The sequence below is a fragment of the Centroberyx affinis genome, unplaced genomic scaffold (assembly GCF_046629955.1).
Source record: "Centroberyx affinis isolate AG114_WGS23_722 - 3 ecotype Tasmania unplaced genomic scaffold, CSIRO-AGI_Caff_v1 ptg001164l_1, whole genome shotgun sequence".
NCBI lineage: Eukaryota > Metazoa > Chordata > Actinopteri > Beryciformes > Berycidae > Centroberyx > Centroberyx affinis.
In genome coordinates this window covers 58,513-75,429 of record NW_027279695.1, presented here as the reverse complement: position 1 = coordinate 75,429, position 16,917 = coordinate 58,513, and the positions used below count along the sequence as shown (strand labels likewise).

Here is a 16,917-nt window from a genome sequence, read left to right as displayed (position 1 = left end):
AAGCGACGTAAAACGGACAGATAAATGGAGTTTGGAGTGACGTCCACTCCATACAACAGAGAACAGTACATAACAGCCGGGTAATGGCTGAAGTTAGATTCTTCTTCTCCATGCATAAATCAAGGATGCATTGCGGAGCAGGAAGGTCTCATATGTATTGGTGAAGTCAGTTTCCTTTTTTAACTCACTGCTACTTCCACAAATCTTTCACATTCCCAGGCCCATAGACGTTGGAAGTAGGGGTGCGGGGGGGTGCGGCATTACCCCCTACTGACAGCTTCCCATTACTGCACCTAACTTTTTTTTTTTTTTTAAATAAAAAAATGGTGCTTAAACTTTCATTTCTGTCTTCGATATTTATGTTTATTTATATATTTATTTCCGTTTACATGATTGCACAAACTGACAACTCCCCAGAATCCCGTTTACATGGCTGAAGCACTTAGTTTGATTATCCAGAGAGAACTGTAGAAATGGGATATACTCAGTGGTGCAAAGTAACTAAGTACATTTACTCAAGTATTGTACTTAAGTACAACTTTGAGGTACTTGTAGGCTACTTTACTTGAGTGTTTCCATTTTATGCTGCTTTGTACTTCTACTCCACTACATTTTAGAGGGAAATATTGTACTTTTTACTCCATTACATTTATTTCACAGCTATAGTTACTAGTTACTTTTCAGATCAATATTTTATATTTAAAACATTTGATCATCTTTATAAAATAACTATAAAATAGCATTGTTATAGATTAGACTACCCAAAAGTATAGCTAAATTGTTAAGATTAGCTTCACGTTGACAACTTTAAAATGCTGCTTACATGTACATGTATGTCAATAAATCAGTATTAATATTCCAATAATTTATGAAAAATATAACTCTCTAAATGGGGACAGTTTGCATAATAAGTATGTTTACTTTGATACTCTAAGTACATTTTGCTGCCAATACTTATGTACTTTTACTTAAGTAAGATTTTGAATTCAGGACTTTTACTTGTAATGGAGTATCTTTACATTGTTGTATTGCTACTTTTACTGAAGTGAAAGATCTCAGTACTTCTTCCACCACTGGATATGCTGTAATGGGATAGCCTATACTGTATCTCCCTCCGCCCCCCACAACCAAGATCCAATTTAGTCTGTTCCAAAATGTGCCTGCCAAGTGTAGTCCATCTCTTTGTCAACAATATCAAATCACTGTCATTTCATTTGTCTGAGTGTCAACACATGATTGCTGTTTATACTGTTTTGCATGTAAGGATTTGCACAATCAACATGTATCAGTGTGAGTGTGTATTTCAACTGAAAACAATAGTTTTAATAGTTTACTAAGACCTTTGGTTTAAGGTCTTAGTGAGCTGCTAATAGCCCTGTGAGACACACTTCTTTAAATTAGTGAAAAAAAAATCTAATTATTGGGGGTCAAAGCACGTAGCCTAGTGCCAGAACCCTATATTATTTGCTGGAAATCTTTCTTCTTTTTCTCCTCTAAAAGTGTCTGCAGCTCAGAAACTGTAAGTACAGCAACCATATGTGGCAGGTGGGCTCCTATGGCCCACCACTACTCAGGCAACAAAAAATACATCGATTGGCCACATGGAGGCACTATAACAAGCAAATCTATGTTTTGGCTAATAACATCTAAACCCTGTGTCATAGAGAGAAAATTATTGTGTCCTTAGATTCTTTGGAAGGCACCGAGTACAATATCACATTCATTGTCTGCCATATTGGATTTTCCGCCATTTAGATTTTTTTTTTTTTTTAAATAGCATAACACAAGATTCACTGATTCACAAGAAACTTGGTGTGGACCAGCTTGGGACCATCCTCTTTAAAAGTTATATAAAGGTAATTGATAGACCATCTAAGTATGTATCTATCTAGGTGCATCTAATCAAAGCAAAATGTGAAAGACATGTTGAGGAGTGATGCTTGAGCATGCCCACAAGAGTTTTGAGTTCTACCACTAGCGGGCGCTACAAATGCGAACGGTTTATATCTCATAATTGACTATCTAAGGCCAAATAATACTTCTGCTTAGCTACAGCGAAAGTTTAGTATTCTTCCCAAAGTACCAGAACCATCAGAAAGTTGGTGGAAATTTGAGTTGGTGATATTACCTGTTACTGCCACATATGGGTATGTTTGGGTTTGACAATTAAATACAAATAAATTACGGTAGTTTAAATAGATATTTCTACACGTTTACACTTTCGCGCTTTTATTTTGAAGTCTAAACGCCCAAACAAGAAGCATCTTCTTTATCCTTTCTCCCCGAGGAGGTTATGCTTTCAACACAACACACCTCGACATGCATAGACATGTCTATGGACACATGTACCTCTGTTTCTCTGATGTTCACGGATGTTTACAATCGTAACTTCCGTTATGATGAGAAACGTCAAGCTATATCCAGGCAGTCACAGACAGACAGAATAATAGCGGAAATTGGTCGATTTTGCATTCAAAATAAAATACATTAAATTTGTCACTAAGAAAAATTTGAATAAGCACTGGGGTGTACAGAACAACAAAAGCGTATGACTATGAATATATGTCTATATAAATTTGTGTTGTGTCTGTGGTCTGTAAACGTGTATTTCGTTTTGAAACTATGTGAGTGTTTGTAATTGGGAATGTGGAGCAAGATGGTGCTGAAAAATAGCATGTGTGGTCAGCCAACCTTACTCTGGGTAAATAAAGGATAAATCATAAAAATGTACTGTTCAATGATATTTTAGAAAACAAACGAGAAATGTGTTACAGTGTGCCACAGATCCCGTGTTGTTCTTTAATAAAGATTTTATTTTGAAAACTGTAACAGGAAGTTCTATTGTTTGTTCTGGCTAACTTGACCTTGGTTAAACGTCATATCTGAATTTTGCATGGCGGGAAGAGGATACACTAAAACAGTGTATGCCCATCGATATACATTTTTCTTCTTATAACATTAGAATACATCTTTAGAATCGAGGTTATTAGCAATTTAAACATGTGATTCGATACTACTGAATGAAAGTATTTACGTTAGTGAACTAAGTTGCTGTTAGCTAACGTTAGCTAGTAGCACTTAGCTAACTGGTGATAGCCTTCAAGTATCTCAGGTAGGTTCAATTACTTTAGGCAGATAACGTACAGACCATACAGACAGGAAAGTTCCAGATAATTGGGTAACGTTAGTTTAACTTTTAGTAAATTGGCATGGCAACCATTAACTCACAGCCGGCTAACGTAACGCATGTAAATAAAAGGCATTCTAGTTACGTTAGTGAACTAACTTAATGAATTGCTCTAGCTAACGTTAACAGTTCCTTTGCTCACACTATTGACCGTTTCTTCTATTTGTGTTACCTAATGTTAATTTTGAAGTTATTAGACATATTCAGCATCTAATCGTGCACATATCTGTGGACCAGGGACATATAAACATGGCTGCACCCACAGTGGAGTACACCATTGGAGGGGTGAAGATCCACTTCCCCTGCAAAGCTTACCCATCCCAGCTGGCCATGATGAACTCAGTGAGCAAGCACCCTCTCCATACACTACCAGTTATCTGTGTGTTATAGCATATGGGTCAATGAGAAAGTCATCAAGAATTGCTGTCATGCATCTAATAAAAAATGATGTAAAAATTGTAACAGATCATGATCATGATTTCTTGCAATACATCAGTTGTGTAGGCTTTATCTTGAACCAACCAATGCAAGTTCATCTGAACTGTTTAATAGATTTAAGCCACATTTAAAGCATATTTAACTCACATACTGTCAGTCTGTGTATCAAGAGCTCTGACAATCAATTTGAGTGTGAAAAAAGCATCTAAAGTACAACAAAAGTAACATAATGTTGCCTGCTTTGGTGAGATTTCACCCTTTCTGTCTACTTACCAACAAGCCCATCAGTTATTTCAGTACACCCACAAACAAACCACTGAATAACATTGCTGTTCCAAAATCATCTATATCTGATTGTTTGTGTAACCTATGTCTATTTGTGTGGTGGACAATTATGTATTGACTATTTGTTGACAAGATGGCAGTCTGGGCTTCAGTATTACTCCCTAAGACAACGCTGAGCAGTCAGGAAAATGGAAGTAACAACCGCAAATTGCTTCACCAGAGCTAGCCTGGGTGGATGTGCCTGTCTGATTGTAAATTAGCATATGCATTGGTAATGGTAAGCCTGTTTAATAACACGGACTGAGTGTTGCGGGGTGTTGTCATCCAAATATTACAAGGAAAAGGAATAGATAATAGATGTCATGTCTAATAACGGACACATTCAACAATGTTTAATGCTACTGTTAACGCTGTTAATCGTATTGTTGTTCCCCCAAACCTTTTGTACTTTGCCTGCAGATTGTACGAGGGCTGAACTACGGACAGCACTGTCTGCTAGAGAGTCCTACAGGGAGTGGGAAGAGCTTGGCCCTGCTCTGCTCAGCTCTGGCCTGGCAGCAGGCTCAGTATGGTAGGTCTGCTCTGACTGACACCAAAGGGAAATTCTCCTATGAAGGGCAAGTAGGCCTACTGATTTTGTCAGATAAATGGAAGCAAATTGCTTTGGTGCACATATTAATTGGAGCTGAAAAATAATTGTCTTTTACACAGACAGTGCCACTTGGCTGTTTTCCCTTTTGTGTATTCGTTTTTAATAAGATTGTATGTATAATATGGAATGTGTTTGTGATAGTTATTTCTGTATTTCATTGTGTGATTACAGCTAAACCCGAACAAGGAGGAAGCCCACTGGAGGGCCAAAGCCCCTCGGAGGGTAAAACCTCTGCCGACTGTAAGAAGTCAGAAGCCAGCAGCCCCTGTCAGTGCAGCTGCCACAGCAAAGCCAGCTGCACCTCAACTACAGCCAAACCTGATGTTGTGGACCTCACTGTGTCACCCGAGAAAGAGCTGGCACCGCCGCCACCTCCAACATCTGAACCTAGTAAGTATTGTATCTTTCAGTCCATCCGTAATTTTACTCTAGTAGCAATTGAAACATGCTAATATAATTAGCCTAACCTGCACTTGTTTTCCTTTTGGATTCCCCTTTAGCACAACGGTACCTTGATAATTACAAAGTAAGAGACCTGGTTTCAAATTGATTTTATTTCATTAAAGCTACACTAGATTTTTATGTAAGGATCCACCTGTCTCACCTGCCTACATCACAAAGTGGGGCTGTAACAGTAAAGAGTGTCCCATCCCTACTTATTGAGATGTTTCATATTCGCCTTATTTGAAATGAAATTCTGGTGTGTCGGGTATCTACACTTCTCCACCCACAGAAATGAATTGAAACTTAAAGGATAATGCTGTTTTTTTTTTTATGCATTTCTTATCATCAACAAATCCTATGAAAAAAACAAAATCAACAATGCGTTAGCTCTACTCCCATTTCTTTCTGACTTCCTGTGTTCCCTTTTTAGCCTTCAACACAGAAGTCATTGGCTCCAATTGTAAGCTCAAAACCTTTAAATACAGCTCACAAACCGGCTACATGGACGAGACTTGTTGGCAAAACAAAATCATTGCTGATTTTGTTATTTTCATAGGATTTTTGATGGTAAGAAATGCATTAAAGAAACACCAGCCTTATCTTTTAAGAGCGAAATATAACATTCAGCTAATTACAAAAGCACCTCCTAATAGTAAAGGTGTAATGAATCGATGCACCTGGCTTTATGTTATATCAGAAAAAGCCTGATATTACGTGCATCTTGTTTTATTTTAGCACTTAATAATGTCGCTTACTCTTTGTCTTGTATTTGTCACGCGTCCCCCTGACCCTCGCTCAAGCAAAACAAACTTTCCCCTGCCTTCCCTGCCCTTCTGTCTATTGTTTTGTCAAGAATGAACGGAGAGCAAATATACGACACCTATAAATTGCAAAATTGCATAAAAATCTATAGGAATTGTTCTAGGAGAGCCAGCCAAATATAATCAGTATATGGGAAACCACGTACTTGACTGCTGGGGTGTTAAACTCCACTTTTTCATCTATCTCGTGCAATAGTTGGCTATGTTCAACTGTATGAGAAAAGAGAGAGAGATTTTAGGGTCAATTCATGTCCATTTCATTGTCTTTCTCACCCTCCTGATTTTGCATTGTGAAATTAACCTATCCGCAAAATTGTTACACTGACAGTACAGGTCAGCGCAGCATGCTCTGTGCTCTGTGAGATTTCAAAATTGTCCTCCTTCCAACAAAAGCTTGTCCCTGAATGAGTGTTATAGTGGATAAATTACTGTAGACTGTATATTTCTAAAGAGTTAATTCATGCAGCACACACTTATTGTATATACTGTATATATTTTCAGGAATCTCTTCTTTCTTTCTTCTTTGTTTCTGATGTTTGATATTGAAATTCTATTTGTAAAGCTTGATTGCTGCTTGTTTGTCTGTCTCAATGCTTGTATATTGCACTGCACCAACCTCACCAAGTCAAATTCCTAGTATGTAAAAATGTACCTGGCGAAAATAAACCTGATTCTGATATATGCGTGTAATCCATGCATGTTTTGTGCGTTGCGCTTCCTGTGTTTCAGCATCCTTACCAGAGGAGTTTCAGCCAAAGAAGCAGTCGTTAGCCTCCCGCCTGTCTGAAAAGCTCCAGTCCTCCATCAACTCTGACTGTGAGAAAGACGACGACTTTCGACCAGATAGGAAACGTATTCGCACTGCAGCTGCTGAGTCCAAGGTAACTGTAGACTGTTTATCTGTCTGTCTTACGACTAAAACTGCCTTCCCATGAATGAAAATGCACTAAGATTTGTACAATAGTCCCGGTCCAGTCCAAAACAGCACATACTGTAATATGGGGCCTGTCCTCCTGATGGTGGCGCTATAGCAACTGTCCAAAGTTTAAAGGATACAGCTGGTGTTTTTAAATAAATTTCTTATTGTCAACAAATTCTATGCAAATAACAAAATCAACAATGCGTTTGCTCTACTCCCATTACTTTCTGACTTCCTACGTTCCCTTTTTAGCCGTCAACCTGGAAGTCATTGGCTCCAATTGTAAGCTAAAAACCTTGACATACAGCTCACAAAGACATAGTTTCAATTTTAAAAACGCTAACTGTTACCATGAAAAGTCAGGCTTTTGTAGTTATTACCAAATCAAATTCAAATGGGAACAAATTCTTCATTACGCCGGGGACTATTTTCGGTCCTATGGAACTACTTTCCTGAGATCGCCAAGTGTTTACAGCCGGCTTATTAAGTTGTTTGAGGAAAAAGTCGGCTGGTCCGGTGCATGGTGATGATGAAATATGCTGCCAGAGCAGCAGCATGGCTCTGTGACGAGTTTTTAATCGTTTTTTTAATACAATGGAGTTGTCTGGCTGCTGGGACATGGCTTCATTGGGCGTCGGCTACATGGGCGAGATTTGTTAGCAAAACAAATTAATTGCTGATTTTGTTATTGTCATAGGATTTGTTGACGGTAAGAAATGCATTAAAAAAACACCAGCCTTATCCTTTAAAACTTGACAATTCATCACAATTTTTGTTCTACAGGGCAGTAAAAGGCGGTGTCTGGAGAAGGGAGTGGTGTTCATAGACGACGAGCCGGAGGTGGAGAGGCAGCAGTCAGGGCCTAAGAGTTGGACCATGGAGCCGAACAGCCAGCCAGCCAGCCTGCCCTCACCATGCTGCGTGAGTCCTCTCCAGACACGGATAGTGGGCCAGTATTCATAGTATTTCCATGCTGTCACATACATTTCCTACCAAAGTGGCGCTTTACAATACACACAGCTCATTGGCTGTGTGTGTCGTTTGATTGTAATCACCTGTTAATTTATTACCTGTTATTTTCCTACCAAGATGGTGTGGTGTGGTGATGGAACAAAATACTATGAATATGGACTTACTGATATTTGAGGCCGGCATTTGCCTTTTAATAGAAATCACATATCAGATATAAATATATCAAATATTGAAACAAAATATCAGCAAAACTCTTCTTGGATGGTCTCAGTGGTCTCAGTGGGGTAGAAGACTGGTAGTTTTGTTCTGATTTTATGATTACAATCTGAGTCTCCATATCAGCAATATTGTTGCCATTCAGTATCACCACTGGGTGGCAGTACACTCCACTCAATTGACTGAGGCTGTGGTTAAAGGTGAGCGTTATAACAGAAAGCAAAGTACACAAAAAAAGATAAAAACAGATGGGAGTTCATTACAAATTCCAAGAAACAAGCCCAGAACTGGTGTGTGTGTGTGTGAGGGTGAGAATATATGACTTTACTTGAATTGAGCTGATTTCCTATCCATGCGATCTATATTCCTTTATTGAGTGCCAAGTGATCCGTCAGTCTCTTTAATCAAGAGCTTTTTCAAGATGCTAAGTTTGACTTCCTTCCTGTGGTAATGCAAGTGAGTAAAATAAATACATAATAAAATAAATATTATTCACCCAGGAGCTAGAACCATGCCTGTCAGTTTGCAGGAACTTGATGTTAATGTAAAGATAACTTGCATTTATTTTCATTCAAGGGTAGAGGAGTGGGTATTCTCAAATATTTGTTTAGCCAATAACTGTATGCCATGAAAAGGTATTAGTCATGAGATAAAAAATCAGGATGTCATCTTTCTGCTGTCAATACTGGTGATTGGAAAGTTAGGGGAAATCCTAGGACACCTGACTCATAAAAGGAAACAACTGTAATAGATTAAATATCCCTCCATAACATCTCATAGAGCTGTGTAAATATTGACAGTATGGAATCTGTGTCATGTTTTTTGGTGAATATATATTTTTACTTTTATAGGCGGTGTGGGCAGTCCACCCTCCTTCAATATATTATATATTTATGCATGTATCCATTTATTTATCTAGAAATGTATTTGTAGTTGACAGTGGTACGAAGTAGAAGACAGGTCTCTGAAAAATGGCATGAACATGAGTAGGTATTCAAACTCATGTTATTCATGTTGTGTACATGTCTAGTGTACTCAGCAGACGGAGCCAGCTGGGTGCCCCATGGCGGATGTATTTTAAAATTAATTGCACAGTACTAGTAGAATGCAATGAAGGCAATTTGTGGCAAAATTGAAAATTTGGTCTCTCAGATGGTGACCATATGCTACCACAGTGCGTTTATGCCAAATGTAGCATTTTCTGCTATTAACTGAGTACTTTGGCAAAGTCCTGGGTCTTTACAGGAAAAGTACAGCATGTTGTGTGAACCCATTGCTACAGTCAAAAGCGACCAAACCAAGTGCATCAGGTAACACCGTGCTGTGAAAGGTATCAAGATGCTGTGGCGGTGAATAATCCATGTTACCGAGTTCTCTCCAGGTCCCACAGACCAACAGGTTACCCATAATCATTATACAAGCTCAGAGTCAAAGAATGCTCTTACACTGCTCACCAGAACGGGTAAACTCCCACAACTGCATCTAATACTGCCACAGGTGTGTGGCTTGGATTTGGAGCCGTGGATGGTGGGAGGTGGAAAAAGAGGAGGAGGGAAAGTGAAGTCGAAAAAGCGCGTCCGTCTCTGGTTTCCCTGCAGCTACATGACCCTGGCTCTTTTGTCCCACGAGCGCTGACTGACGGCCTGAATGGGGCCCTTTGAAGCAAGCTCCAGTTTTAATTAAGAGGGTTTGCCTCGCTTGGGCCGCTGATCTGTGAAAGCCACGGGGATAAATATTGAATGGGGTTCACCCGCTGGTTACTGCGCCCGAGGGATAAACAGGTGCTTCGGAGGGCAGATATTCGCCAGGGCTCCTACCTACACGGTGTGGTCATGCAGGGAGGAGGGGGTGTTCGGTGTCATGTCTTCTGAGGTATTGGCTATTGGAGCCCACCCTTATTGGAATGCATTCCAAGCCTTCGAAAGCTGTGGAATGAGGAGCAAATTGGCGTCCAGCGAGAGGCGCCAGTGATACAGAGCCGGCCCACAGCCTGCGGCCCCTCTGCGCCCTCCGACTGGCCCCCCGGAGTGTGAGATTTCCATCTCTCAGGTGTTGGCAGTGGAGTATAGCAACAGCAGCAGAGAAGCCTGGGTATCATTACCTGTGAATACTCTGAGGTATTCAGTAACACCACTGAACTTAGCCCTCTATTCCGCCAATTCCATCTATGTGGAATGGTCAGTGAAATTGTTCATACATAGATTTTTAGCTCCGCACACACTAATACCTGACGGTACAGGTGTATTACTGCAAAATGCCGTGTTAATGAGACACACCAACTCTCTCAGGTCACATATTGTTGGCCAGAGAAAGCGGGGCTTTCTCCTTGGTAGCGTCACCCAAGCAGCAACACCAGTGGAATTGTTCTGCACTGAAAGAGGCGGTATGTTCTTGCTTCTAGCAGAGCTGGTGCCCTATTTGCCCCTTTCGCCAGTTATCTACATTCCTTTCCAGGGGGTGTCTGCTCTGGGCTGTGGGGCCAGGCTTGAAACCTTGTTGTCCTGGCATCTCGGGAGGCAGGCGCGTAAAAGGATACCCTTGTGTCAGCTGTTTCCTGCTGCTGCCTCTGACAAGGGCCTCTATTCATCTAACCACCCCTTCTACCCCGCCCCAACCTACCCCTCTTCCCCCCACCTGCCGATGAATAAGTAATTATTGGCCATCTTAGGGCAGGATATTTGGATGGCTCTATTTAATGTGGCAGCAGCAGGTAAGGTGATCGGGCCTAGGGCCCAGGCTGTGGAGCGTAACTGTTCCAGAGGAGAAAGGTAACCTGAACTGGTGTTGGGGCCCCGCAGCACCTCTGTTTATTTTTCACATCGGCTCAGGGCTCCTTATCCCTCTTAACTCTGAGAGACAGCTCTCTAAGGGCTCTCTTTGGCCTCCACTCCATCACACATTGTAATATTTGATGGGCAAACATGCTTGGAGAATCTGAGCTGCCGGGTAACTTGAGCTGCTCATCCCTTGTCATAGGTCCTGGCTTCAGATCCCCAGCATAAGTTGCAATACATGACATGAAATGGCATTAATTTTATTTGTAATCATACTGGTCAGTTGTAGAGGATTTTGGGATAAATGCGTTTGCCAGGCTTGTGATTATATTTACTCAGAAGAGAATACCATTCAATGGACAAGGTGCATTATGATGTTGGCCTATTTGTTTGATGCCATTAGTGGTCACATAGTACAAAGTGCCAGAATGTCAACATAGACCTTGTCAGTCAAAGCCCAGGTCCAGGATGTCTCCATCTCTGTGCTCCTGGTTTATTTAAGATTGTTATCCAAGGACAGTCCATTCATATTTTTCTTTTTTAAAAGAAGAACAGGCTGGTCCACTTACCGTTATCATCTTTATTCATTCAGACAGTGGGATAGTAGTGGACACACATGAGAGAAGGTTCTGGTGGGATTTGATCCAAGACAAGAGACATAACCACTTGACTATCTCTGGTCTGTATTTCTTACCAACATTCACCCAAAGCTACAAACCATATGACCATGAGTGCAGTCTGTGATGTTATTAATATGCACAGCCTAAATACTCTCAATTCACAATGAATGGGAGCCTGACTATTATGTTTGAGACTATCTGCCCAAATCAGCATTATTTCATGGCATTACTATTACAGTGCATTGGTGTGACATTACAGATTAAGTAGCATGATTTTTTCTTTCATTTTTAGCCAAGGGAGATGGTGGTGAATCTTCACTAATACAAATCAAACTGTCCTATGCCTCAGGAATAGCCTGTGAAAGAATGTTCATGTGGAATTCACTAATATTCCTCTTCAGGACGTACCTCTAAACTCTGGTCCAGTGGTACTGTTTGTATGCTAGTACATTCTTGTGCGCAGTCTAGCACAAGTTCACCTGTCAGCTAATTAGTCTGGAATTAAGGTTGTGGATTGGGCTCAAAATGTAGTCTGGGGTATCATCATTTTCCCTGTCAAATGAAAATCCTTTCAAACTTAGTTTTGCATTTAGACCACAGAGTCTCTAATTATATTATGGTTGGGCAAGAGTTGCAAAATACTGGAATTGAGAAGCCAGTGATTGGATGATTCATGAGAGCCATTGAGTGGTCGGAAAGTAGGCCACTTAAAAGAGCTCATCACATGAGCAGGATCGGTTTCATAAGCGTTGCCGGCTACACCTGTGAGCGGGAGAGAAAGAATCCACCACATGTCATTGGACAGCCAATTATGAAGCAGCTAGATTTTCTCAGTCCCAACAATGGTGGCCTATCATCTTTCAGGCCCAGAAAAGGTCATCTGACACAGACTGACAGGACACCCTATGTATGGATACAAATTCTTTATGCGTCTCCGTGTGTTTTTCAACAGAGTATACAAGACAGTCTGTCAGAAGACCTATTCAGGCAGTGGATAATAGTGATGACTTGATCTGTCTGGTACCGCAATACACTGAAAAGCTAAATGTAGTTTAAAATTTAGAATGTTAAGACATGGTTTTCTCTGAGTTGTTGTGGTTTTGTTAGCCATCAGGGACTGAAATGTTGCAATGTTGCATGCCCCAGTTCATCACTCATATGACTTATGTACTGAGATGTTTGGACCTGTTTGTAAGCTGCCTCTCAGTGTTTGTTTCTTGGCTCTATCCGTGCAGTCCCCTGTGCCCTGCTCCCTGTGCCCATGTGCTTTGGCCAAAGGGAGTGTGAAGGGCAAAGACAAAGATGCCAAAAAGAAGATCCCCAAGATTTTCTTTGGCACGCGCACACATAAGCAGATTACTCAGATCACCCACGAGCTGAAGCGCACTCTTTACTCCAGCGTGCCGATGACCATCCTGTCCAGCAGAGACCACACCTGTGTCAACCCGGATGTGGCGCCTCACTCCAACCGCAACGAGCGCTGCAAAGACCTGTTGGAGTCCAAGGATGTGAGTATGGAGACTGACACACACACAGACATTCATTAGAGTTGAACCAATAGGAGTTTTTTTAAGACGTTTTTGACACATTCAACAGCTAGGTTGGGGTTCAAATTCATTGTGATGACATTTGACTGAAATTCGAATATTGAAATTCGTTCTGACAGCTATTTTAAGCCAAGAAACTGCAAATATTCAGTGTTTCTCCCAGAATTTTATTCTTGTCAGGGTAGAAAAGCCTTCGAAACAGCAGTTAGACAATGTGAACTAAAACTCTCCATTGACTAAGTAGGACTTTTAGGTAAAAATACACCCTCTTATAAGTCTTATCGGCCTAAGTCACTGAATGGGGCAGTGACAGAGATGAACGTTGTATCTACACTAATTGAGATGTTGTAGATTCACCCTGTTTTCCCAAATTAAATTCTGATGTGGGATTTGGGTATGGACACTGGCAGGAAACCTTCTCCACATACAGGAAATGACAAATCAAAACTTAAGAGTGAAATCAAAAACTGTCTCCTAAACAGCAGTGAGAAGAGAAAGTTGGACTCGCCAACGCTGGCTAAACCTCTTCACTACCTCCACCTCCACCCCCACCCGCCACTAAGAAGAAGATATTTAGGTCCAAGGAGTCCGTAGTTGACCTATGTGACATTACATGATTTCTGGGTATTGAAATCCTCAAAATGTAAAATATTACCTCTTGCTTCCGTTTAGGGCTGCCAACATGTGAAGTTGCGTAGTGCAGCTTTTAGGCATGGGGAGGCAGGTTTCATTGAAGGTTTTACAGGCTGCCCCCCCTGAAGCTGTTGAGTATAAAAAAGGGAAATCTCCATTGTATCAAATGCGGATGACATTGATTGGCCAATATATGATCATTAATAAAAGGCCCGTTATATCAGCAAACTGATATGTCAGTCTAACCCTAACACATTCAATCACTCACAAAATCTACCCATGTCACAAACCTGTATAATCATAATAATATTGATGGCAACATACTGTCACTGTTGATGGCTGAAAACTTGAACCTCCAAAAACTTAACTTTTAAGGAACTAAGAAAGCAGCCTTGTCTTTAGCTTCACCACCATGTATTTTCTAATTGGTTTTGAAAGGGTTTCAGAATTTTCTCAACCCATAGAGAAATGTGTGATCCTTCAGTTGAAGATAAAACATGAAAATCACCAAAACTGGAGATGCAAGGTTTCCACCCGACAACGGATGAAAACCTGTCTTGCTATGTGACTGGAAGCTTTGTGTAGTTAATCTACCAGCTAGGCCCTTTTGTCCCACGGAAAGGTCACCATCTCTACATCTGCTTGAGCCTATAACTTAGGCCAGTTCAACCTCTCTGTTTGTTGCACCCTCTTACCTTACAATGGACTATTCTAGACCTGAATTGGACTCTTTTGAACCGGGATTGACCCCAATCCAGCTGTGAAAACCAACACCTCATGACACACACTTTCTCCATGGAAGGGAACTAGTCACAGTAGCTGGTGGATTACAAAATGTACCAACCACTTTGACAATTGTTCTACAGTTTTACCCGCCAAGTTGATTTCTCTCTCTCTCTCCCCCTCTCTCTCGCTCGCTCTGTCTCTCTCACACGCACACAGAACTTTGGGACCCAGTATATGTGATGTTTCTAATCCCATGAACATCACCCCTATCACGTACTGTAAAAAGACCCTTGATTCAGAGTTTTCCAGCGGCCCTGTAACACAAACCCACAGTTAACTACTAAAGCCAGACAGAACTCCTCCAACACTGTAGCCTTAGAGCACCAATTATGCCACTACAATATCCACAATTGGTCCAACAGGCTTGACACCACAATGTCAAGAGCCATTGACTGAGCTTTATTTAAGGACATAAGACACTTTAGTGGCCTTGCACCCCTCCCTCCCATACTGTCCAAAAGGTGAGACGCCTAGTGTAATGAGGACAATTACACTGTCAGTTGAGGTGTCTGCCTCCCATGTCGCTTTAAGTCTTCTCATATGAAAGAGCTGGCCCAGTCATAACCCCATACTAGAGAGCGGGTGTCACTGATGTGCCGCGTCTTCGTCTCTTCAGGGCCCATCTACAGTCAGCATCGGGTTACCATGCTGTACAGACACACAAAGATTCACACACAGAGAGACACACCGGCTTTGACTAATGGTGTTTTCACTCATCCTGCAGTCAAAACGACCGCCCTTAGTTTGACCAGGGGTGTAAGCTGTCTCCGCCTTCATAAAAGTGGCTGCGTGGCAGTTAATCCCTCCAACTCACCTTTCACCGAACAGACAGGGGTACAGTGTCAGTAAAGTGTCCGAGCTTAGCCGCCTTTACACATCGCTGTAAGGGAGGAGGTGCCGTAAAGACACACCCTTTCATACGGAGACGATTGCATTTGGAGGTTACCGAGTCCAACGGCATATATGTGTGACAGTATCACCTCAAGCTGTTGCATTCATAAGGGATATAGGGTGGGACAGGGTGGTGACTAAAGCAGGCACCTCTGCTGACAGGGTAATTGGGGCTTAGTACATGAGATTCTTCTCCTTCACACGTCCAGTACATTCACTGTATGAAAAAAGGCAACTGAAATATGTCACGTCAGATCAAACTGGAAACCACAAAGGAGAAAAGAAATTAAACAATCCGTTATCTTTGGAACAAATACGTGAAAATACAGTTTACCTAGGCACAGTTTAAATTCTGACCTGATCTTTACTGATAAAATCACTACAACTATGACAGTTTTTCATCTGTAGGATTGCGGCCATAAGTCAGTTAGAAATTCTGATCAAACATTTAACTTTCTCAAGAATTGTGACAGATGACCATGGTTTACCACTAGGGTTCAGCTGATATGGAATTTAAAATGCTGATACTAATACTGAGATTTTTGGATTGAAGCTGCCAGTAGCCAATATTTTGTGTCTCTGTGTATCTTTAAATTTGACCATTTTCATACCAAAAATTTAAAGGATGCAGTGTTTTCCCTGATTTGTATTCTTGGCCAAGTGGAAAAACCTCTGAAACATTTAGACCAGGGGACACCAAAACACAAACTGCATCATATCCATCATATCAGAGGTGGATGAGTAACCGGTCTGTATTGTATCGATATGCAATTTTTAATAAAACTTGTCCGAATAAATTTATACCTTTTTTATACCTTTTTTTTTTATATCTCGGTCCCAGGGCAGGTCATGCCGCTACTACCACGGCGTCCACAAGATGCGGGACCAGAACACACTGCAGTGGGTCCATGGGCTTCACCAGGCCTGGGACATTGAGGACCTGGTCGGTCTGGGCAGACAGCTCCGTTCATGCTCCTACTACGCTGCCCGCGAACTCATGCAGGACGCCTGCATCATCTTCTGCCCGTACAACTACCTGCTGGACCCGCTCATACGGGAGAACGTGAGTGGGCTAATCTAGTCTAGTCTCCCAACAGCCACGGCTGACGCCATTTCGGTGGTCCATCAGAAAATTGACTGTGCACTAGTAATGGCGAAGTATTGTTGTGGGTGTGGATCCATTTAGTAATATTGCAGCTAAAAGTGAATGGGTAGATTTTGTTATTTAGGTTACTCTGACGTGGTAAACTACAATGTGTTGTCCTGTTTGGCCCCTACTCCAAAGCACTATAAGTTTTAGCTGGAGAAGTGCCAGCTCAGTTAGCCTAAACAGTAAATTTTTGGCTTTGTTAGCTCGCTAGCCAGGCAGCAAGGTACCATAGCAAAGCGACTAATGTTAATATTAATATATAAACTGTGTAATTCAGATGTGTCAACAAGATGGTGCTAGTAAACTTAGCAGATGTTATGGTTAGCTAGCTAAAAGCCTACATTATGTAAACACAAAATTGATCAGACGTGTCAGTGGTGAAATGATCAGTTCCCAGTCAAAAATGGTTGTTGAGATAAGCCGAGTCATAAGTGTAAAAATGCAATTGGCTATTGTTGCTAAGGAGCTCCAATATGGCTGCTAGAGGGCACATTATTTAACGTTAAAGCCCTTTCTTTATTCTGTATTCTGAGGTAGAAAGAGATGGCAAGAGTAGTTCAGTGTTTGCAGATAGGTAGATAA

General features: G+C 41.3%; 1 protein-coding gene across 1 annotated transcript in view; it reads left to right on the top strand.

Moving 5' to 3' along the window:
* The first annotated feature begins 2,902 nt into the window (after positions 1 to 2,902).
* Positions 2,903 to 16,917, top strand: part of brip1 (BRCA1 interacting helicase 1) — a 42,013-nt gene continuing 27,998 nt past the window's right edge. Inside the window, exons 1-9 of the mRNA XM_071524189.1 lie at positions 2,903 to 2,922; positions 3,425 to 3,529; positions 4,370 to 4,481; positions 4,734 to 4,952; positions 5,437 to 5,466; positions 6,557 to 6,708; positions 7,530 to 7,667; positions 12,564 to 12,836; positions 16,027 to 16,248. Coding sequence (XP_071380290.1) covers positions 3,437 to 3,529; positions 4,370 to 4,481; positions 4,734 to 4,952; positions 5,437 to 5,466; positions 6,557 to 6,708; positions 7,530 to 7,667; positions 12,564 to 12,836; positions 16,027 to 16,248 — 1,239 coding nt within the window. The 5' untranslated portion in view covers positions 2,903 to 2,922; positions 3,425 to 3,436. The remainder of the gene's footprint in view (positions 2,923 to 3,424; positions 3,530 to 4,369; positions 4,482 to 4,733; positions 4,953 to 5,436; positions 5,467 to 6,556; positions 6,709 to 7,529; positions 7,668 to 12,563; positions 12,837 to 16,026; positions 16,249 to 16,917) is intronic.